This window comes from Larus michahellis, chromosome 5 (assembly GCF_964199755.1).
Source record: "Larus michahellis chromosome 5, bLarMic1.1, whole genome shotgun sequence".
NCBI classification, from domain to species: domain Eukaryota; kingdom Metazoa; phylum Chordata; class Aves; order Charadriiformes; family Laridae; genus Larus; species Larus michahellis.
Window position 1 is genome coordinate 7,454,509 of NC_133900.1, and position 24,283 is coordinate 7,478,791.

The window sequence follows — 24,283 nt, forward strand, 5'->3', positions numbered from 1 at the left end:
TTGAATGTCAATTTAAACTTTTGAAAAAGAATTTTTGCTCTTTAAAAAACACTTTTGGTATCATTATTTATATGAGCAATAAAGACCCTGATCAAATCTGTTTGTATGCTTAGGATCTGACTTTGCATGAGCCAGCCCTACTTGTTTTCACCTCAATCTTAGGTATGGCAACAACACTCGGAACTATGCTGTGCGAGTTGGAGACTATCACACACTGGTACCAGAAGAGTACGAGGAAGAAATTGGAGTCCAACAGATTGTGATGCATAAAGACTACAGGCCTGACAGCAGTGACTACGACATTGCACTGGTGAGGCTACAGGGGCCAGAGGAACAGTGTGCCAGATTCAGTACCCATGTCTTACCTGCTTGTTTGCCATTAAGGAGAGAGAGACCACAGAAAACTGCTCCCAACTGTTATATCACCGGATGGGGTGACACAGGTAAAAATGTTTTAATGATTTCCACCCACCAATCTCATTACTTGAGGCTGCTTATTTAAAAAAAAAAAAAAAAAGAAAATCTCAGATACTTAAGAAAATGCTCAAAAGGGAACAAATTTACTCTTTTTATATAGGGAAATATTTTCTCACTTGATCCTTAAACAGGAATGACAACGCTTTGTTTATTGAATTTAGTTTGTGTTTGAAAAGTGACAATTAACCATGTCACTCTAAACCAGAGAATGAGACAGTAAAATGGCCTCATTAAGATTGACAAGCATGAATGAAAAGCTTATTTGTTGCTAGGCACACCCTGCGCAGCAGCTTATCACCCCCTGCCTCAGAGCATTACTAACAGCTCTAATATATTTAAGGTTTTTAACGTAAGTACAATGAATATTTTAGAAAGGTTATTTAAATTACACTACTTCAATAGAAAAATGTATAGAAAATATAAACGTAATAGAATTTCAAATAACATTTTTAGTCTCCCTTGTTACCAAGGGGGTAACATTTTCAATCAGCAGTTAGATGTAAATAAGAGAACATTGTTCCAAAATTTGCAAGAGCCACCACACAGTCAGTCAAAGATTCTTCCTCTTCAAAGGTCTTTGTCCTTTAAATGTTTTACAATAACCATGTTTTACTTTCACGTGTTTATGATACTGAATACAGTGCAAGACAGCAACCACACTTGAGCCTTTGTTCCACTGACTCATTTAAACTGGCAAGGAGACAAGGCAGCAAGGCCAAATATCAGTTCTTCCTCTTTACATGCCTTAATCGGTGTGCACAGATGTCTGGGTCACTGTACTACAATAAAGGAGATAGACTTGTAGGGTGAGGTTTTTTGCTAAAAACAACTGCTATTTCATTGCCTAGCTCTGTCTAGCTTTTTACATAATTCACTGAAAGTTCTGCAATACTGTTAATTTAGGACATCTATTTAAGCAAACATTAACCGCTACAATAATTGACTTTAATTATGGTAAGAAATTACATCTTTGCACTACTTCAGTTGAAATTTCACACTTACTATATGAATCATAATTACAAGCATTAAGATTTTACTTAAAAAAAAAAAACAAAAAACAAAAAAACCCAAACCCCCCAACAAACAACACTGGCTTTAATTTCCCATGTTTCCAACTGAAAAAGAGGTGCAAGCTACAGAAAAAAGCCAAATGATTTAAATCTTGACATTTTATAAGCAGAGCACTGCTTATACAATGTGGGATTCACTACATATAAAGAAAACCAAAGGACAGGTTCTGGTCACCCCCACAAAATGAAGACTAGTCCCATTAGCAGTCTGGTACATAGAAGGCACATGTTCTTGTAGAAGACACAGAAAGTGTGTTTGGAACAAAACCAACCCCAGCCTTGGAAAGGTCCAGTGAACACGAGGGAGAATTAACACGAAGTTAATTCTCAAATTTTAAACTTTTTAAAAGCATCTATATTCCATATTTACAATATCCGCATAGTATTTCAGTATTATATTTAATGGACAGATTTTTCAGTATTTAGTGTTGTTTTCAGTAATTTTATTTAATGACAAAGAGTGTGAAGGACTGACAGCAAAAATTGGATTAAATTGTATCTGTGTTTCCAAGACCAAGCATCATAATGAGACAATAATTTGGGTCCTCTTTTCAGGAAGGGCTTATTCAAGAACATTACAACAGGCTGCTATCCCCTTACTTCCCAAGAGGGTATGTGAAGAGCGTTACAAAAGAAGATTCACAGGAAGAATGCTCTGTGCTGGAAATGTCCAGGAGCAGAAACGTGTTGATAGCTGTCAAGGAGACAGTGGCGGACCACTGATGTGTGAACGTCCAGGGGAAAGCTGGGTTGTGTATGGTGTGACCTCCTGGGGCTACGGCTGTGGAGTGAAAGATTCACCAGGTGTCTACACAAAAGTATCATCTTTTGTACCCTGGATAAAAAGTGTGACCAAACTGTGAATGTCCATACTGAAAACCAAACTTTATTAACAAAGTTTGAGGCAGGACAACTTGAACAGCATAGACAGTGCACAGCTGGGGCCCACAGTGGGTGGAAACAGGCACATTTTCCTGATTCGTGTTTTTGTTAAACCCAAGCTGTATACACACAGCCTTTCCAGTTAGGGATTACTATCCAAACAAAACCCCTCTGTGTTAAGGAAGTTTATATATTGCATGAACAAGTTACAATGTATCTAAGATAAGGAGAAAAGTGATAGCCAGCTTAGAGTAATGGAGCAGGACAGCTGGAGAGTTCACCCTGAGATTCACTGCCCACAGGGAGACTCTAGTAGCTCCAAGCTTCCCTAGAATTAGTTACAGACCTTAGTCTAGTTTATTTAATCAGTTCTTGACTGTTTTCCTATTATTCCTACGATCTTACTACACTCAGCCCTTAATTTTGACTTACGTTTCATTAGCTAATGAGACCATTAGCAGGTTGATTTTTGGGAAGTAATTCCCAGTATTAAACATTAGAAGGAAAATAATTGTCAATAATCAGATGTTCAGCTATTCTGGCAATTCTCTCAGCTTAGTGCACAAAGTACATTCCCAAGTAAAACAGGCAGTACACTGGAAATTAGTTGCCCTGCAAACATCCTGCACAGCCGCAAGAGCTACATCAAAAACAAATGACCTCTTATTTTCTTTCCTCTAGATAAATATCATTTGTCTTCTTTCCGAAACTCATAATTTTTAGTATATACAGCATTTCAGAGAGAATTTACTTTTCCTATTTGCCACTAGCTGTCAGTACTGTATCAGACAAACATCCCAATTCTCTCATTGCTGGTTTTGGAGTGGCTTTACTCAAGTAACACTAAGAGCTTCTGTCAATCTTTCAAGAGAAAGTTATAAGTACGTGCAATGCAAATACTGGAGATGTTGACTCAAAACCTGTCTGGAAAGATCTATAAAGTCTTAAACTACTATTTTTTACAAGACGATATTTAGACAATTCTCTCCTGCTTAGTTGCAACACTGGTTTAGACTGATCTGACAGTAAAGCTGAGAGCTAGTTAGTTTTCAGTGACTTCTGAAGAATTGCTGTATTTTAATTCCATTTAATTCCTTTTACAGATACTGTCTCCCACACTATGAAAACATTAATGGTTTATTATAAAAATGCACTGATAAAAAAAGTTACTCTTGATGTACACGACAAATACAAACCAACTTACTATCCTTTTAGAAGGGGCCACCCCACTGCTTACCACTCATCACACAAGCAGTAATCACCATCTTAGGGCGACACTAATGACCATGGGGCTTGAAAATAACCCGAGATTAACCACAGTCAAGAGGGAGACAGGAAAGTTCAGTGCTACCTCTACAACCCCTGCTGAAGGCAATTCTGACTATCTGCAAGTATGCTCTACCTATTACATTAACAAACATGCTTCTTAAAAAGAAGGAATGAAAGCTCTGTGGGCCTTGGAACACTCCAGTATGACAAGTGTGGCAGATGTACGTCACCACATTGTGATTGTGCAAACTGTGACTACCAGTGACTGTTATCCTGTTTCCTATCCCCAAACACTCTGTCTACCACAGTGTTGTGTGGCCTTTTGTGAACAAAGTGGGATGCTTGTATTCATGTTGTAAGTGGACAATTGTTCATTTTTGTATGGTTCTGTGTCTCTCTGGTGTTGTAACAAATATCCAATGCAATTCAACTTGCATACAAAAGCAGCAGCGATGTTGCAGAAGCCCATGAGATTGATGACTTGGACATTAATTTCTCTCTGACCTCAAACTTAAGTTTTCAAGGGTCACTAGTTTAAATATCTTGTTGGAACTGGTGCTAAACTAGTACATGAGGTGCTTTAATATATTTTAGTTTTCTCTAATTCCACACTATTTGAAATAGTGTGAAAAATTTTATTTAAAAACATGTAAAAAGTCATTGTACCGTGACCACCTACTGTTAGACCTACGTGAAACACTCGGCTAGTGAACTTTAAGACCATTTATGTTTTTACTTATTATACGTAGCCCTTTTAATTAAAGGGGAAGTAAATCTGTCAAAATATCTCTCCTTGTACCTTGTATAGCTTTGCTACACAAGACCCATTATTTTGAGACTCATGGTGAAGTAGGCTATATAGTGCAATACATGTGTTGTGTACAGGGGAAATAATTTTCTTTTAGAAGTTGCACCACAGAAATACAATACTTGTGGGGAAAAAAATAATCAAGTCTGTATAGTAAATGTAGTAAACATTTTGGTTTAGTACAGTAGTTCTGCTCTTTTAATAGGATGCTTTATTAGACTTTAAAATGTTGCACTATCATTTCCATGCAGAAAGCATGCCTTTTCAGTTTCTAACATAAAATTGTCTTTGTCATGCCATTCTAATTTTTGTTCAATGAGCCTGATGATGTAACTGTATACAGTAAAAACTGCCACACTGACTACAACTTTTATGTGTTAATCCTCTGTATAATGTACAAGCACATGCTGCAGGAACATCAGCTGGGGAAACTTCATGCGAGCTTTCTTAAGTGAAAAAGGGTGCTCTTGAAAATATTTTCTTCAAAACATGTAAGCTTTGGTCCGTTTTCTCAGCAACAGAAGTTTATTCTGTATGATGGAATTCCTAGTGCTTTGTGTGCTTTCACTTAGTCCAGTCAGGTTGCCATAAATAAGTTTATCTTACAGTCTTAAAATTAAGCTTAAGAATTTTTTTGACCCTTGCTGCTCTCCCCTTTGTTCAACATTTTTCATACATACAAGGTTGTAGAAAAACCTGCTCTTCGGCCTACACTAAGGGGTTTTTGTATTAACTAGGTTGGTCGGTGTTAATGGTAGCATTTGGAAGAGCAGAGAAGTTGTAGGCCCACTGCTGAATGAGGCAGGAGTCATGGTGACGGAGGATGTGGAGAAGGCAGAGTTACTGAATGCCTTCTTTGCTTCGGTCTTTTCTGCTCGGCCCAGCCCTCAGGAGTCCCAGGCATTGAATAAAGTAACAGGGAAAGAAGATGACTTCCCTTGGGTTGAGGAGGAGCGAGTGAGGGACCAATTAGATCATCTAGATATTCACAAGTCCATGGGCCCTGATGGGATGCACCTGAGAGTGCTGAGGGAGCTGGCAGAAGTCATTGCTGGGCCGCTCTCCATCATCTTTGAAAAGTCCTGGAGAACAGGCGAGGTGCCTGGGGACTGGAGGAAAGCCAATGTCACTCCAGTCTTCAAAAAACGCAAAAAGGAGGAGCCGGGGAACTACAGGCTGGTCAGCCTCACCTCCATCCCTGGAAAGATGATGGAACAGCTCGTTCTGGGTGTCATCTCAAGGCACGTGGAGGAAAGGAAAGCTATCAGAAGTACTCAGCATGGATTCACCAAGGGGAAATCATGTCTGACTAATCTGATAGCCTTCTACGATGGCATGACTAGATGGATAGATGAGGGGAGGGCGGTAGATGTGGTCTACCTTGACTTAAGCAAGGCGTTTGACACGGTCTCCCACAGCATCCTCATAGGGAAGCTTAGGAAGTGTGGGTTAGATGAATGGACAGTGGGGTGGATAGAAAACTGGTTGAAAGATAGAGCTCAGAGGGTTGTGATTAGGGGCACAGAGTCTAGTTGGAGGTCAGTGACAAGTGGTGTTCCCCAGGGGTCAGTACTGGGTCCAGTCCTCTTCAATATATTCATCAATGACCTGGATGAGGGGATAGAGTGCACCCTCAGCAAGTTTGCTGATGACACCAAGCTGGGTGGGGTGGCTGACACACCGGAAGGCTGTGCCGCCATACAGAGAGACCTGGACAGGTTGGAGATCTGGGCAGAGAGAAACCTTATGAAGTTCAACAAGGGCAAGTGTAGGGTGCTGCACCTGGGGAGGAACAACCCCATGCACCAGGACAGGTTGGGTGCTGACCTGCTGGAGAGCAGCTCTGTGGAAAGAGACCTGGGAGTCCTGGTGGACAACAGGATGACCATGAGTCAGCAATGTGCCCTTGTGGCCAAGAAGGCCAATGGCATCCTGGGGTGCATCAAGAAGAGCGTGGCCAGCAGGTCAAGGGAGGTCATCATCCCCCTCTACTCTGCCTTGGTGAGGCCACACCTGGAGTACTGTGTCCAGTTCTGGGCTCCCCGGTTCAAGAAGGACAGGGAACTGCTGGAGAGGGTACAGCAAAGGGCTACCAAGATGATTAGGGGACTGGAACACCTCTCTTATGAGGAAAGGCTGAGGGATTTGGGTCTCTTCAGTCTGGAAAAAAGACGTCTGAGGGGTGACCTTATCAACACCTATAAATACTTAAAGGGTGGGTGTCAGGAGGATGGGGCCAGGCTCTTTTCAGTGGTGCCCGGGGACAGGACAAGAGGCAATGGGCACAAACTTGAACATAGGAAGTTCCACCTAAACATGAGGAGGAACTTCTTTACCCTGAGGGTGGCAGAGCACTGGAACAGGCCGCCCAGAGAGGTGGTGGAGTCTCCAACTCTGGAGACATTCAAAACCCACCTGGACATGTTCCTGTGTAACCTGCTCTAGGTGACCCTGCTCTGGCAGGGGGGTTGGACTAGATGATCTCCAGAGGTCCCTTCCAACCCTATGATTCTATGATAAACTAAGAAAACACTCATCACTGCCAGATCAGATGACCATTTTAAACACTGATATGTAAGCTACCCAAGTTCCCCAACATTGTGAAAATTCATGATTAGATGTAGTCCCCTTGAACTTCACAGGTTTTTGTCCATTTTCCAGAGAATATACAAATACAATAAACAGCAGAAATATTACTGCAACTGACACACAAAGCCTATTTAACAAGCATTTACCTCAACCCCGAACAACTTCCCAAAGGGGCGCATATCTCTAAATCGTAGATAAACCAAGATCCCGTTTTATGATCGTTATATGCAGAATATGTATAACCTCAGCTGTTTCACTTCCGCACAAATTCACAGCACTACAATAATTTACAAGTCAGTCCTGAATCAACGTTCTCCACCATTTTCAGTGTTACTGCAACTATTTCACACTTTCAAGTGATAGAATATTTATACTCAAGATTTTAATGCTGTTATGATTTCAGAGCGGCAATCACAGACCGTAACGTATGAGGCAGCTAAAACCATCAGGCTCAAGCAGCAGATCCCAGTAGAAGAAACCACCCAGAAAAAATAAAGTTGTTTGTGGCATCAGAGGAGAAAAATGGGGTGTGATTGTGCTCCAAGCTGATAGGTAACAGCAAATGCAGTTAACCGAAGTAGTAGAGACCAGACCTACCTCATACACGTTAGAGTTAGATACCAGCTCACATGCACTAGTTCCTATTCCATTTATTTAGCATGGAACACAGAAACTGACCATGTAACTTCCTGCAAGTGCAACACCAAAAAATTGATCTAAAACCTAAGAAAGCCACTCTGCATCAGGGTGCCTGCCGGAACAGCAACTGTACAGTGGTAGCACTTTCCCACCCACACCTTGTCCCTGGGATAGTGGCAGCTCTCTGCTGGCCACAGTCTGCCTAGCATTTTCTCATGTAAGATAAGCAAGTAACTGCCCTTACACGTGTTAACTTATTTTCTGAAAGCACTGAGGTTACTATAGAAGTCCACTTTTTTTGGAGAAAAGTAAATTCACAGTATGCATGCATCGCTCTTGCCTACCAGGCCTGGCAGCCACAAACTTGGAATCCTAAGCAGTAAAGATGTGATATGATAGGGTTGTAGGCAGAGCTGTTTAAAGCAAAGAGTAATCACACACCACCACTAAACAGGTGTAGTACCACTTATTATAGCTCCACACAGAATATACATTCACCCATGCTTCGGCAATGGCAGGAAACATACATGCCTTAAAAAAAAAAGCCAACCAAGTTTCCCATGACAGTTCCCTAATCTCCCTACCAACCTAGTCCAAAGTGTGACTAACATGACCATCGGAAGTCATTTCCTCAGATCTAATCCATGTTGTAACTGAAGTCCACAGTTCCGCCCCCATCCACTTCAAATAGGAATCTCCCCCTGCTTCAGCTGGCAACTACTTAGCAGTAATTGCACTGCCTACTGATCTCAGTTCTAGCTTCACAGATTTTGCTTCCCAGTCCTTTCAAAGACCTCCTTTCCCCGTAACTTCTCAGTTTGCAATGATTTGCAAAAAAATTCCTTATTAACTGGAAAATATTCCACAAAAGATTGTGCCAGCACAGGTGGTATTAGCTACGATAGCAAATTTAAGTAAAACATGTATCTTGTCCGATTCTGCAATGATTCACCATCTGCTGAGGCTCCATATATTCCTTTCTTGAATATGGATTAAATAAAAGATCCTTCAGCAACTGAAATGGAAGCAGCAGCTACATTCCAAGTCACTGTTTCTCCCCTGTAGCAGTAACCTCTCATTAAAACCCTGTGACTTCTGGAACAGCACCCAGACAAGGCATCAACCACAGTCACTGCTCTGCCCTGAAACCAGAGTCACAAATATAAGGCCCAAAGCTGTATCCCCACTAAAGGCAGATCTGGCATGTATCAGTACTTTCAAGTAACACATACAGGTCTAGTCTTGGTTATTAGTAAGTCTTGTAAGGAAGAAGCGACACTTCAGTGAAAATTGATGTATCTTTATTAACTTGTTCATACATTTGAATGCTTTACATTGTCACATATAATAAAAATATAATTGTAAATTTCACATTCATTTTCTAGACTTCACAGACTTACCTTCAGCTTATGCAGTTCACGTACACTCCTTGCAACCACCTTTCTAACACACTTTAACAGAAGAGCCACCACTGAAGGTGCACGTCATCAGCTTTAGTAATCCTGCAGTATGGTCAGCCACGTGGCGGAGTGCAGCACAGCCACTAAACTACGAAGAGCATTATTAGAATTGCTTAAGACTTGGTGACAGCCCAAAGACAGGAGCAGCAGAGGATCCGGGAAAGCAGCACAAAATGAGCTAGTCTACATACTTGTATAGAAGTAGTCAAGGCTAATTTTAGGCACAGCAAGCTATGTTCCAGACCCGCTTTGTAAAGACGATAGATGGACTGCATAACACCTCATCCAGGCTCCAAGTCTGAACGTTGTTTAAAAAAGCTCATTTTGTTAAGACTAAAGCAAGATTTAAGACCTAGCCTAGAATTAACTTTTGCCAGCCCTGCCTGATAACCAGAAATACTACGGCATGCAAAAGGCATCAATTCCAGAAGATTAGACAGATCCATCCTACCCTAAGTAAAAATTAAAGTTTAGTCACAGCTACACACAGAATTCACATGTAGATATTTAGCCCCATCTTCTTCTGTCATCACAACTCAAGAGTGTTTTTCCCCTGTAAAAACAAGTTTGAGGCAGTTTAATATTGCTACCAGAAAACACATACAAGACAGCAAACACCACTGAACAGTATGATGCCCTCCTAGGAGTTGTGCACTGCACTGAAACAAAACTATTAGTATCAACTTGACACCTCCCTCTGCTCCTGCAGTTTCAGATTACTTAGTACTCACTTCATGAAATCAAAAACGCGTTTATGAAGAAAGATATTCCTCTCGCACAGGCATCCCTGAGAAATACGTGGATTCGGATGCCTTCAGCTTGGCAGGCAAAGTTCTGGCAACACACGTTTTATCATAATCCAGTATTCCTAGTAGATGTAATACAACTACACCCAAACCCAATTCTTCTTAGTCAGACTAACTTACGCACTTGGTTATTTTTTTCTGTCAATAAAACACACACGCGAACGATGCATGCCTTAAAACCAAAACACCAAGCCTATACCTCGATTTCCACAAACAAATATCAGTAGTTTAGTCGCTAAACATAAGTTATCAAATCAGTATTATTCCCGCCCAAACCCTGACTTCTCTCACAGCTTATTACGTAACACGTACCCAGTCACGTTTGTGGAGCAGAGGATCTTCAACGGCAATAGATGCGTCTCAGGACTTTCAGCTTCTGCGCTCCCAAGAAGAAAAAAAAAAAAAGAAATACGTTTAAAAACTAGCCTCTAACCACTTATTAAAACAAAAAAAAGGTAGAAAACCAAACAAAAACACAAAAGGGGTGAGGCGGCCAATCCCGCGGCGCTGCACACCTCGGCTGACTCGTCCTGTTACTTGCCACAGTCAACGACTAATGCCCACAAAAGGGTAAAAGTTTTGCCAATTAGCAAGGAACTGCTCTTCCATGCCTAGGAAGGGAGACAGCCACGGTCGGCAGCCCCCATGGAGTCATGGATCACCCGTCCTCACCGTCCGCCACGTGGCGGCCGCCATTTTCCCTCCCTCCCTCCCTGCCCCCGGCCCGGGCCCCGCCGCCGCCTAACGCCTCCGGCCCACCCTTCACCTCACCTCGGCGCCCACCCTCCGCTCCTCCGCCGCGGCTGCTCCGCTCCGCTGGGGCTCGACCAACCGCGCCTGTGCACAGGATAGCGCCGCGGTGCCTCACGCCTCCCCGGCCCTCGGCCCGCCGCCTCAGAGCCAACAGCCGCCGCCTCAGCGCCAACGGCCGCCCCGCGCGCCCGCCAACGGCCGCCGCCTCAGCGCCAACGGCCGCCCCGCGCGCCCGCCAACCGCCGCCAACAGCTCTGAGAGATCTCCCTACGCAGCCGCCGCCGCGCGCACCGCCAGGAACTGGGCGCTGCCGGGGCGGGGGCTCCACCCACGGGGTGGGAGGGGCAGCCCCCCCCCTGCGCGCGGAGTGGGCGGGGCGGTGGGCGGGGCAGCGGTCGCGGGTCCGCGGGTTCGGGACCGGGCGTTCCGGCTGGTGCGGCCACCGACCGCCCTCTCGGTAAAGACGCGGTTCCTCACGTCAAGCCTAAAGCTCCCCCAGTTACCACGCCTTTTACACCACAGCATCCCAATATAAGCATTTTTACAGTCCCTTCGGTGCAGGGAGGGGCAGTTTTTTAAAGGCCGGGCACAGGCGGCTTCTCACCTCAAAGGTGAGCTCGTATTCTGTGCACGGGCGCGCTGGAAGGACGAGGCAGGCGATTTTGGCCTTTGCAGGCCAGACGCCAGGCAACTGACACACCAGGGGACTGAAACGCTGGCTCAGTCAGCTACAGAGGACTTTGTATTTGAATTGTCAAGGAGGTTCTTGGAGAGGCTGGAAGCCATGACGGGTGCAGCGCAGGAAGCCCCATATTCATTACCTTTTTTTCCTCTGAAAAAGATAGGAAATTATTTAAGGCATAGCTGTTGAGTGTTTTTCGTCGTTTTCAGACAATGGTGACGCTGCTTCAAATTTATGACTATCGGGCAGCGTTGTGATATCAAGAAACTGCTGCAAGGATTGTAGGAAAGTGCGGAGACGAACTGCAGCCCTGCCGCCGGTCCCACCCGCGCCATCGGCTAAGTCTCAGCTGTTCCGACCTTGCACCGTTCGTGTTCAGGAATTTTATTTCCACTCTTGTCACCTGCATAGAAGAGCTGGCCTTTAGCTCACAATATTGTCCTTCCAGAGTTCTGTAACTAAAATGTATGTACTGTGTTTGTATACAAAGTTATGCAAAAAAGTATTTTCTGTTTTGTTTTTGTTTGGGCTTTTTTTTTTGTACGCGAGTAAATCTGTTCAGAATTTAGCTGAAGAAAGGAGCTTTACTGGGAGACGTAATAGGACAGACAGTCTTGAGATAACTGAGGAGACAACGGTAAGATTTCTTTTCAGCCAAAAAAGGCCCATTTTTCTGATCTGCATAACACAGGTGATAGGATTTAAAGTAGTAATCCCGAACCAAGGCCTATGTCACTGTTGAACTAGGCTATTTCTGTGTCATACCTTTTGCAACAGCTCCGATAGTGGGCTCTCCTAGGCAGACACACATTTCAGCAATTAAAAGTACAGGAGCCTTATTTCCCATCTGAATTTCTCAAGAGAAAGAGAGGTTCAGAACAGAAAAAGGGAAACGAAGAAAGAAAATACTGTATTAAAAAAGAAAGAAAGAAGCAACCTGACAGAAAACAGAGTGGTGAGAGTCAAGCTCACTATATGCTTTTCAAATGTACCCCCCTTGATTTGTCTAAATTCCTGCTCCATTCACGTTTCCCTAGCCCCTGGTTTCAGCTGTTAATTACTTTCCTGGTCCTGTGATTTGTCCTTTGATAACTGACTGTTGTGTTTTCTTCATCCATGTGGTCCACAGAGACAAAAAGGTGCCTTGTGCCTTTGAGCTCTAAGAATTTTGGGATTGGAAGAACTGAAAAGAAACATTAAATGAAAGCAGATAAATTGGAGAGAGAGGTCAGGCAAGGATCTTTTCCCTTTGCTTAGTACCTTTCTGTTATTACTTCACTGTTCCACTTTTGTTATTCCTAAGAGATTATAGAGAGGGGTATCACAAAAGAAGCTTAGACTTCTAAACACAGGTCGCATCATTTCTCGGTAATGAACAACGTATTTTGTTAACACAGGTTTCCTGTCTTCTGCATCTCTATAGAGATGATTCTATCTCAGCTTTTGCCCAGCCAGATAGTATACTTTTCTATTCTGTGCTGAATTTGTTGGTAACAGTGAATTCTCCTTTGGACACTCATATCATCTTTAGAGGTTTCTCCTATGAAAGGTTTTCTCATGTCTGTGTGGGCTGATGCATTGGCACAACTATTGAATCCCCAAGGCAAGTAATTTGAATAAAGTCTGCTTGTTATCTTAAAAATAGCAAGCTCTGGAAGGGTTTCTACAACACATTAGCAATTTCTGGCACAAGAAACAAAAAGTAAGCGGGAAGGAAAAGCAGTAAAACGAGCAGCTGCATAAAGCAGCGATATTCACTCACAGAGAGAGTACGCAATATTTTTCATTTCTGAAAACATTTCCTGCTGCTCCCCTGCTCCTGGACTGTGTTGTAGCTCAGTGTCAAGCTGCAATAGCGGCTAACAAACCTGGAAAAGCACAACTTTTGTGAACACAAAAATCACTTCCACACAGCACTACATTTTCTTATCAGAGTTTATTGTTGCACTTCAGATACCATGCCACTATCAGAATAATATCTATTTTTTATTTTAAAAAACTTTGAGAAAAATGTTTCCAGCAATTTTCATTCAATGTGAATGACAAGAGTATTACATCTATAAACACTGAAATATCTATTTAATTTCTTCCTGAGGAAGTTTCACATTTTTAAGCAATGAAAAAGGATATTCTGTACAAGATAGTCTGCAAATCATTGAAACTTACTTCTTTCTGCACAAGTAGAACTGGGAAAATATCACAGTATTTTCAGAATGTTTGCTCAAATAACTAATTGATTTCATATCAGGCTCCGTCTTTACACCCCCCCTAACGGTCACTTTACGCTCATAATCACACATTGATTTTTAATGGCATGGATGTCAGCAGAAAGCAAATTTCAGAATCGTATTTATGAAAATAAAGGTAAAGCTCACATAAACAAGCATTTGTTAAAGAAATTGCTTGTGCAGTTATCTACTAGGGGAACAGAAACCGTGGCTGTGTCACCAACCACTATAAAATATCTGACTTTGACTAGCAAATATAAATTTGTTGTAATGAATCAGTATATTTTAGAGTGTTAATACTGACAGCCTATTTCTGGAAATTAACACTGTAGGTAAGCTGTGAATAGAAGAGGTCAAACTTTGTCAGGTAATTCCTGTTGCACGACTTGCTTACTCAGCTGTACTCATGTGCATCCTATGATTTGGGGAATAACACATCTACCTGCTGTCTGCACGCTTTGCTCAGGCTCCTCATTCTTCACCAAGCTGACTGCACATTAAAAGTCATTCTGTTTTATAAAGTCTCCCATTAAACGTAAGAACGTGTTTAAATAGAATAGTTCTGCAGAAAAAAAAAAATTAAAAATGGCTTCAATACCATCTTTGTATAAACAAGTAATAAGCAAACATGAGAAATCCCAAACTGCAGGGAGCACCAGCAGTTCGCCGTTAACTTCTCCACTGCTTTGGTGCCTGGCGTACAAGCAGCTAAGCCCGCAGCACCTTTTCTAAAGACGCTAGTGCTTAACAGCTGCATCTCAACAGCCGCTCGGACTTAGGCAGATTCTAGATCACGCCCTTTCAGGTGCACGGTTCCAGGAGACGCTACCTTGTTCACAGCATCGACTCAGGCAGTTTCCCCAGGAATCCAGATTTCCCTAGGAACTCATTCGTTTTGTTCCCAGTTCACTCCCTTAGGAAGGGCACTGGGACCACACGAGTTCCTCATCAGGACCTGAGAGTCACTATGCCCTTCCTGAAGGCTGGGCTTAGAGTTTAGCTGCCAAATCAAGCCTAGTCCACCCAAGGCCAAGGCCGTGCATGTGGGGGGGCTTATCCTCCCAGTGCCACATGACGACTGCAGTTGGGCTGTTTTACCAGACCACCAGTTGTAGGGGGCTCCTTACCATGCCTCAGAGAGGACTTCACAGTAGTCCACAGATCTGAGACATGTCACCTTGGCTGCTGTAAAATTTCTGGAGGGACGACGCAACTGATGTGCATGTCCCCGTCGCCACTCTCTCCTTTGCCCACTCACTGTCGTTCTGTGGGGCCTTGATTTCCCAGAGAAAGAAGGCAGAAAGGGAGCTGTTGAAAAGAATGAACTATGGATCTGGCTGAAGGCCATTCCTCCTCCATGTAGGAGGCACTCAATTTGTGTGCAGAGGGTCCTCTCACCATGAAAGCTTCAGGCACTCGATACCGCACAAGGTTTTTCCTGTTTTCTTCTATTTTATAATTGCTGCACTGAAGAACATGGAGTAACTGAGGCAGCAGTGCACAAAACAGGAGCTTCATGCGATCCCTGGGGATGTTTTGAAAAATGTTTGAGTGATATTACATCAGGTTATATCAAGGGTAAAACCAGTCACGCCAGGATGAAAACCCCGGGTATTTCTCCAGTTATTCAATTCAGTTGTAACAAATCCATATAGATGCTTGCAGGATGCATGAGCTGTCCATAGCATGCAGAGTATTTGCTTTTACGGATGTTCAGAATCCAGAGTGTTTCTTTTATCAAATAAGAAGTATTTTAAGACAAGTCAGCTTTTGGGACAAATCTGTATGACAGTGAATATTTAAAGTGAAATGAAAATTCTCATTCTGTCTAATAAATAATAAAGATGTTCATCTTAAAAAATGTCTACTCTAGTAGGTCCTCATCATTAATCATGCATACTCCCTTAGCAAAAATGTGCTGCGTAAAGAATATTTTTATATACAGCGAATTTGTCTAGATTTTTTCTTTACAGGCCTATCAAAACCACGTATTACATAGACAAAATCAATAAATAATAAAGAATACCAGTTAGAGGTACAGTAAGGATCTCAACATCTGTTTTTTCTACTTAGGGAATAACAGAACTGGTTTCCATTCCATTACCTTGGAATTTAAATTATATGATTACATAAATGTCGTAAAACAGCACTGAGACATATAAAGTTTTTCCACCATTTGATGCATATTTGTAACTATTCATCCTAAAACAAATTATGATAACATTATAGAGCTACTGTAAAAAGCATTGCATTTAGTCCTGTAGTTCTCTCTTGTTTTCACTGCCTCTTCATGCCTTTAGAAACACTCAGAGCCAAAGTTCAGTGGAGAAGCATTAAAGCCATACCCAGCTGAAGCCTTCGTTGATCTTTCTTGACTTTTAAGTACTATTAATTAAACTTTATCTCACATCTAAACTGATGCATCGTGAGATGTATCATTGAAATGTATCACATAAGCGTAAGGCTGGATATTTGCGATTTCCATGATTAGAGAGTAATTTTCTACCACGTTTACACATTGTGTTTATTTTTTTCCCAATATTTAATACCAACAATGTTTTAAAAGTCTGGAACTAAAACCAGTATTTTAACCTGGAAATCTGCTAGATTTTTGCAGTTGATGTAAACTGAAGGTTACTGAAAGTTGCTACAATTTTGATCAGGTTGAGGGATCTCGGAATACACAAAGCATAGACCGAAGGCAAATAAATTAAGGAAAAAATTGTGGTGCAAGTTAAGGCAATCCGTTTCTGCTTTTTATGAGTTTTTAATTAATTTCAGTGGAATCACTCCCGATTCACAGCAACGTAAGCCCAGAGTGCAGTATCCAGATCTGGCAGCCCATAGAAGCCAGGGGTGAAAGCCTGCTCATCGCACTGCTTCAGTTTGGTTCACAACTGCTGAAGTGTAACACTGCTCAGCAGAATTATACTGCAACTTTTGTGCTTTACATGTCCAATTAAATTTCTGTTCACAGAACGGCTATTTTGCCATTTCAGTCAGTACAAAATCAGACATAGTAATTATGGACAAAGGCCCTTACCACACTGTGTTTCTTGTTACGGGCTATAGTAATATGTAATGGGGTGTGTGTGTGGGTGTGTGTGTGTGTGGGTGTGGGTGTGTGTGTGTTTTCTACACTGCTTTTGCCTGTGGCTTCCAGATTTTGCTCCACGTGTTTTGTTGCTGTGCACAGCTAAATCATGTATGATAACCGTACTTCTCACCTTTGTTAGTATATATTTTGGGTATTAGCAAGCTGATTCCAAAGGCAGAAGTACACTTGGAATTTTGTGCTACATTAAGTTTTCTGATTTTATGCAAGACAATAATCAAATAGTATGAAAAACTGTCACTGGTCTAACAATGGGCTACAAAACCTATATGAGACACAAACTGATATATAAAAATGTGAATATTTACTGTGAAATTGGACAGGTCATGTATCTCTGAAGCTTACACCAGTTGCAAATAATTTCCACATATGTGCACAGTAGCCCACAAGTCCACAGGCCCAGAAACGTTTATGAGAAAGATTTGGCCCACCGGAGCTCTACGAAACTCATGTATTTTCACAATCCACATGCCAGCATATGGAAATAATCTCTATCTTTTTTTGAAGAGGTATATCTTACAAGACCTTCTGGTAGATACCGGAGACTTTAGGTATGACGACCGAAGTGTGGAAGAGAGATTTCAAAAAGCCTTTTTCCAGTGCTATCTTACTTTCTGTAGCTCCTGTCTCAGCCACGATGGCAGGGGTTGTCCCAGTTTATGTAGCAGTTTTGACAGTTCCACGTTGTGATCTCTATAGTAGCTTGACAGAAAAGCCCTGCACTGATGGATACAAAAGGAGATATTTTTATTTAATAAAATGCTGTACTGCAGTTGCTGTGAATTCTAGGTTGCAAAGTTTGTTTTACCCGTGTCAAAACTTTACTTTCTCTTACGCAATTTATATAGTTTTATGCTATCTACTGCATGCAAGGTTAAGCTCTTCAGTTAGGAGCTGAACTGTAAAAGGCAATTTCAAGAGAAACAAAGGTTGTCTAAAATGAACACTAAAATCAAACCAAAGGATCTGATTCTACTCTCAGGTAGTCACGTAAATTAAGAATCGCGCTGAAATGTATGCGGTTACTTTAAATTTACTGCAGTGACATTGAAACCAAAGCTTCTAAAATATCCTTGCATGTAGGCATGTATCCACTAGTAACCCCATTTTCAGAAGTATTTAGAGTTGAAAAATACAACAATAAACAAACACAGTTCTGTCTTATCTCTAGCCAAAAGCCTTCTCACCCAATGATTTTATATCAGGATGATTCTATTGATATAAAGTTATTTATAATTTAAGTACTCTGAGAAAAAAAATCCTGGCTTACTTGCCACATTAGTACTGACTGCTGTTCAAACTGTAATTTTGATTTGCATCTTAGTCAGGCTAAATGAAATGGGAATACGGGACAGAATAAACACAAGTTAGGGCTAGAATGGGAGACTAAACTGCCCTTGCGTACAGGCTGCAGCATTTGATCTGAAGGAAATGTCTTCATTTGAGCATTTGTCTGGGGAAAGTATTTATAACGTTCATAGAAACAGAACCTCTCTTAAAACTGGATTATATGAGAGTTTGCATTACTTGTCATAACCTAAGTACTCTCAAAGACAAGGGACCAGACACAAACACACATATTTGATCATGACTGAGAAAAAAAACATGCGCTGTGGGCCCTCTGCTGCTTACGTCACTTAGGCAAAGGGGAGAGGTTTCCAAGTGAATTTTACCAGGGAATTTCAGGGGTGCCAAGTTTATTTTTCTAAGAGGTGCCGAGTTTTAAAAGTTGTTTTTTCAAATGACTTAAACTCTTCACATTTGAAATAAAGAATTGAAAAAGTCCATGCATCCCACAGCTATCTTAAATGTTTAATTTGTAGGGAAAGGTAGTAAAATAATTACCGTCTACTTCATTTTGTATTCTCTCCCTTCTCATGATTTTGCCTGTATGGTGTCCCATCTGTGGCAACTGAATCCCTGTATAATGCCAATGAGGATAACGGCTTACCTCAGAATCCATAGGAGGGTATTTTCTACCTTTGCTCTTGCCAAGACACTTTGTTTTTCCTTCTTCCAGGAGCTGACACCAGAAACCTTTATGTGAATCGAACCTGAAACAAATATTTTGCAGAGTAAAGGCTGTGAGATTACTGCAAGGAGGATCCATCTCCCAAGTTAGACTCAAAAGAGTAAACCTAAGGTTATCAGTCATATTTTAACTTCATTTGTTCACAACTTTAATTTGTTAATATTTTAACAAACATATTTTAACCAAATCTAACTGTCAGAATCCACAAGATTTGTATTTATGATGTACAGAGCGGATGCTACATTCCTGGCTGATACCAGTGAATCTGTCTTGCAGCTAATGTCAAAAATAAAGAGAAACTAATTCTTTTTCCTTTCTGTTTATGCAGGCCAGCATTCCATGTTCCGCTTACGGAAATAAAACTCCTTTCAATTCATCCAAAATTCATATGCAGTTCTCATAAAGCAATGCTTACTTTGCCTGTTTGTCAGACGTCTGCTTCTGTAACAGCCAAGCTCCACATTGAGTGGCTCAGGGGATGATTCACAGAAAATCTAACCCTGAAATGTGTTCTTTGCAGACATTGAAGAATACATCCCACTGACAGCTCAAAGGAGAAGTTCGAGAGGCTTTATCTTGCAGTAAGCCTACTTGCAGACTAACTGGTATTTTAGGCATGCAGGAACATGTGAAAATGATGATTAAATTAACTCACGTCAGGGCTTCAGAGTAATTATAATGAGGAGAGACTCCCAGAAATTTCTGTACTTCATCCATTACGGTAGATGGATCTGTTCTTAGCTGCTGTCCATCAATAATTAGCAACTACAACAAATAAAATAAATGGAAGTTTAATTTAAAAGCCATTATTTCGAGCTTCAAACTGAAAATTCCACCTCTGTCAAACTCATTCATTACATGGAGAGTACTGCCCCAGAGAATGATAACTGATTCAGTTTTAATTGTCATCATCATTAATGACCTGGGAGCAGGGTAAATGGCATGTTAGTTAAATCTGAAAAGATATTAAATTGGAAGCTGCTCTGACAACAGAGAAATAGCAGCGAAGGATCTAGAAAGATAAGAAATGTCGTCAGGAAACCAAGTGAGGTTTGTCTAGCCAAGAAAAAAAGGTATTAATGTCTAGAGAAATAACCTATAATTCCCATAGACAAAAACAAGTGCACGCGTATGTTACAGCAATGTTTAAAAGCTTGTCACTGGAAATGACCAGAAAGACAGACACCAGAAGGTAGGTGTTAGGTGAAATGCCTTACTTCTAAACCCATACAACAATACATCACCGTGTGGAAAAAAAACTTCTCTGAGAATTTGAATAAAGGCAGATGTTACGAGGACGTTAAGGCAGGGATGCAGATAGACACAGAATGTGCAACACGTCTCTAAGCAAGCCAGGAGCAGGTAGGTAATCTCTTTTTCTTCTTTTCAACTGCTTGACCATATACACACTCACAGTAGGCTACTTAGCCAGGGCCACTCTTTTACCTGGAGGTGAATCTTCGTGGAAACAGACCTGAGAATTTTATTAGATGTGGTATCGTGCCCAAATGACCCACCGATGGTGCGGCAAGTTTGGGTCTTTGTGACTGTTGGAAGAGAAGCAAGGTCCCAAATTGCTTCCAGGACTGGATGAAACTTAAGGTTTGTGAGACTATGAGGTTTCAGAGCATAATCAAAAGTGAGAAAGTGTCTTTTCTTTTGAAAGATCGGTCTTTGGAATTACCCATATATGGCATGTAGATTTAGAGATGGGGATTAGTGGAAGTATCAGGCTGTTCAGAAAGTATCTAGCTCATTTAGAAGTCTTTGCAATCAGATGCATGATGACTGCTTGAGTCCAAAAATGAACCTTCTGCTTTCCTAAGACATTAGCTTTGAAAATAGGCCTTACGTGCTCCATAGCACCAAGGTCAAAAAACATCCCAAATGGGGTATATTTCCATCTGAATGAAAAGGATTGAGGGCTTTTTCCTTCACTATTAAAAACACATGTAGAGAGAAGTATCTGTGCCATTCCCACTTTTGCCACCGCAAAAGAGACATGTAAGAAGAAGTTTTACCAGTGGAAATTCATTCCAATTCCTTAAATTCCCAGGGAGCAGGTAACAAAAAACGCTCCCTCTTTAGGGGGGTTGTAAGGAAATGAGGCAAAATTTTTCCTTACTTGTACTGATTGATTCATATCCTGATCTCAGGAAGATGTAATTTCACAAAATTCCTCAAAATCTAAGGCATTTCATTTGTTGGTCAGGTGGAAAAAATAAATAGTGTCATTTTTACAAAGTAGATAGCTTCATATATAATGAAAATACTACCAATGAAGTATTTCGAGTCACTCTACAGCGTACTGATCACTTTACTGTCATATTGCTGACAGATGAAGAGATTGTTTAAATCCCTGCTCTCCCACTATACATGAGTTACTTGGTGTCCAAAAGTCACTGTGGTGGGAGAGGAGCAAGAGAGAGTTTGGAGAAGAGAACAGCTTAGAAATAGCCTGAGTCCTTCAGCTTCAGACTGGACATTTAACGATGGCTGCTGCAAAATCAGCTTGATGTCCTATGGGGCTGGTGCACGAGCATACCTTTCGGGCTCATGAGGGAGTTTGTCATGCTAGGTCCTCTTTTCTTCTGTATGACTGCGTTGAAGCAATGAGTTATAGGTGGGAAATTAACTTAAGAGATCTGTCTTGGTTGCCAGACAAAAGAGGACTTTTTGTATGACTTACGAGATAATAAGTCAATCAAAATTCTAAACATCTGAACCCCAAATTTGCAAAGTACTTTGAGAGTTGCAAATTCTTACCACGTAAGACAAATGTGCTGTTACCACTTTTCTAATGAAAAGGGAAACCTTAACTATTCCTACTTCTACCACTTACTGTATGCCCACTGACTTCATAATGGACATGAAAACTTCAATTCAGTCACGCGTGTAGAGAACCCCAAATTTATATAGCATGAAAAATTACAGATAGCCTTAGCTAGTCTGGGTGAGAGCTCTTTTTGTATTGTGTATCTCATGAAGTCTGCAAGGCTGGCCCAAAAGACACTATGTGGAGAATAACACCAACTAGATGCATCAGAGCTTCCTTGGCACACTCTGGGAAAACAGAAGGTGCAGACTCCAGCCAACTTGTCTCAGCTAAGCGAGTCCTGGATAAACAGAAGGTTCAGATTGCAGCCAACCTCCCTCAACTAAAGTAATTTTTAAATGTTGGGTGGGGAGCATTGCCAGGCATACTGCTAATGTCAAAAAAAATCCATTCCTGAAATAAATCTACCAAGGAGATACTCATCGTGTGGTATTGTCTGCCCGGTCTTGCTCAGGACATGCGTCTTTTGAGGCTTGATCTTACACAGGGCCACAAGGTGGCTAATGATTTCTATGTTATATGCCAACAGAAGCTTGCGGGGAGATCCAGTTTTCAGGTTGCTTATGTGCCACCTGTACTGAAACCTACATGGTCACATCCATTTCCACGTGGTAATCCCCATTTCAGATGGAAAAGATAATTTTTACACCTCGAAGTGTTCAGACACCAAAACTCTTCTAAACCCATGCAGGGAGGGCAATATCCCAGCTGACATCCCTTGATGCTTGTTGATACTTGCTACCACTCAGAGTAGACAGAAGTATTATTGAGCAGCTTCCCTTTATTTTCCTTCTGGTTTTCCTTTGGGAACCCTGATGGACCATCTGATATTAAAGAGACCACAAAGCACTCCCTGCCTGGTTCTCTCTTCCTCAACATTACTGACAAAGAGTGATGAAAGCATGAGCAAATGAAAACCAGCTGGAAGTTAAAGGCAGTTCAGGGTACAAGAGAGTTCAACGAGCAGCAGTGACATTTCTTCGGGCTTCCAGACTATTGTTATGATTTGTTTTGCAGAAGAAGCTCCCAGCTGTAAGGTGCTAAGACATGACAATGCAACGTCAACCAACTGATTCTTCAGATGGCTATGAAGAATCACAATCAATGTCTCAAAACACGCTCTAGTATATCTAGGATATCCCTGAGGATCAGCATTCAGTAGACAAGACTTCCAGAAAGGTAATCTTTTAGGATATTATATATATAAAGATGAGGGTGTCAAGTCACAGTTTTATTCACCTGATAAGGTGGGAAGTAAGTTAGCCATCTTTCAATATGGGTAGCATACCATCCAGGTGCTAGGCATCTCTTTTGGAGAGCTCTAAGCTCAGATGGGGCTCGAGGTCCAGCTGTGATCACCTGATAGAAGCTGAATTTTAGAGCTGCAGGATCTTCATGTGATCGCTGATGCTGTAAAAGAAGTTACACTGCTGGAACTTTACACACCACAAAAGTTGGGAAAATAAAGACAGAACTGGTTGTTCTTACTGACCTGGCCTTACTGACCTGAGCAAGAGTGATTATTTACATTAAAAGTAACTTAAAGTTAAGAAGTCCTCATCTGTATTAATTAATTGAAAATGCCGGGATAAACTGTTTGTATCAATAAATATCGTTTGTTTCAAAAGAAATCAGAAGCTAGACAAAGCAGAATACATAAATGTTTACTTTCAATAAACTGAGTGGCAGGTTTTGTACAAATGAATCGGGCATAATAAACACAAAGACGAAGAAGCTCTGCTTCTAGTATTTTCATATTTTCTTTTTCTAGCTTACACAAGGTAAATACTCAGAAAAGCAAATCTGAACAGGGGTATTTGTGAGGATCATTAGATAACGCAGGTCAGAAAGGATCTCAGCCAGTTTCTGGTCAAGCCTCCTGTCCAAAGCAGGGTAACCTATGCGATCAGACTCAGGGCTATGATTACTTCTCACCAAAAAATAATGTAAAACATGTCACAGAAGTTCTAAGATCTTTTTTCTCTTTGGTCTCAGGAATTTTATACTTTACAAAATATATCTATTTTTCCAATATCTTTATTTTTTTATAATACCTTTATTTTGCCAAAGTGCTGCTCAAGTCTGCAGACCAGAAGAACAAAAATTTCCTAATCTATTTTGTATTTTGCAATGACTTTTTAAGAGGTGGTTTGTGGTATTTAAACCCTTGAAAGATTTCCAGGTTTACACTGACAGATACCTCAGCCCACATATGGTGCACTGACTGACAAATGAAAGCCTGTATTATCCAACCCCTTTATATACATAGATACTGAAAGGACATACACAGAGGATTCAAGGTGGAAACCTTGATTTGCGCCTGCCCGTGTTCTTCAAAGTGCATACCTGATACCAGGAGTACGCCCGATCGGATGGGTCAATAAGGATGGTGATGATCTTGGCCTTGGGGATGAGGGAAGCAGCTCGCTTGGGAGCTTCCTCAGAATGGAAATAGTTGGCGCTTTTCTCAAAGAGGAAGTCAGTTGTGACATTAGAAGGGGTGGGGAAGAAATCCATGTACCTAGGAAAGCAACATCATTCTCCGAATTACTTAAAAGTCACACAAAGGTTGACAAATCTGTTAAGTATATTTTATTCTAGAATAATCAATTAAAATAATAGCCTAATTGCCAAATA

The 24,283-nt window shown here is 41.3% G+C and overlaps 2 protein-coding genes, 1 long non-coding RNA gene and 1 other non-coding gene across 4 annotated transcripts in view; 1 reads left to right on the forward strand and 3 right to left on the reverse strand.

The window, feature by feature from the left end:
- The window catches only part of PRSS12 (serine protease 12), a 43,966-nt gene extending 39,095 nt beyond the window's left edge, over window positions 1-4,871 (forward strand). Inside the window, exons 12-13 of the mRNA XM_074588487.1 lie at window positions 163-443; window positions 2,103-4,871. Coding sequence (XP_074444588.1) covers window positions 163-443; window positions 2,103-2,410 — 589 coding nt within the window. The 3' untranslated portion in view covers window positions 2,411-4,871. The remainder of the gene's footprint in view (window positions 1-162; window positions 444-2,102) is intronic.
- Window positions 1-11,055, reverse strand: part of LOC141743697 (uncharacterized) — a 52,880-nt gene extending 41,825 nt beyond the window's left edge. The window contains exons 1-2 of the long non-coding RNA XR_012587169.1: window positions 10,772-11,055; window positions 10,313-10,376 (exon numbers count right to left, since the gene is read on the reverse strand). This is a non-coding gene — a long non-coding RNA (uncharacterized LOC141743697). The remainder of the gene's footprint in view (window positions 1-10,312; window positions 10,377-10,771) is intronic.
- LOC141744281 (small nucleolar RNA SNORA24) lies at window positions 10,529-10,659 on the reverse strand. The gene has a single exon (XR_012587392.1). It is a non-coding gene; the product is annotated as a small nucleolar RNA SNORA24 (small nucleolar RNA).
- A 5,100-nt stretch (window positions 11,056-16,155) lies between the features above and the next one.
- LOC141743834 (bifunctional heparan sulfate N-deacetylase/N-sulfotransferase 3) overlaps window positions 16,156-24,283 on the reverse strand; it is a 65,401-nt gene continuing 57,273 nt past the window's right edge. The window contains exons 10-14 of the mRNA XM_074588829.1: window positions 23,993-24,167; window positions 22,886-23,056; window positions 19,466-19,575; window positions 18,730-18,832; window positions 16,156-17,500 (exon numbers count right to left, since the gene is read on the reverse strand). Of these exons, the coding sequence (XP_074444930.1) occupies window positions 17,381-17,500; window positions 18,730-18,832; window positions 19,466-19,575; window positions 22,886-23,056; window positions 23,993-24,167 (679 nt within the window). The 3' untranslated portion in view covers window positions 16,156-17,380. The remainder of the gene's footprint in view (window positions 17,501-18,729; window positions 18,833-19,465; window positions 19,576-22,885; window positions 23,057-23,992; window positions 24,168-24,283) is intronic.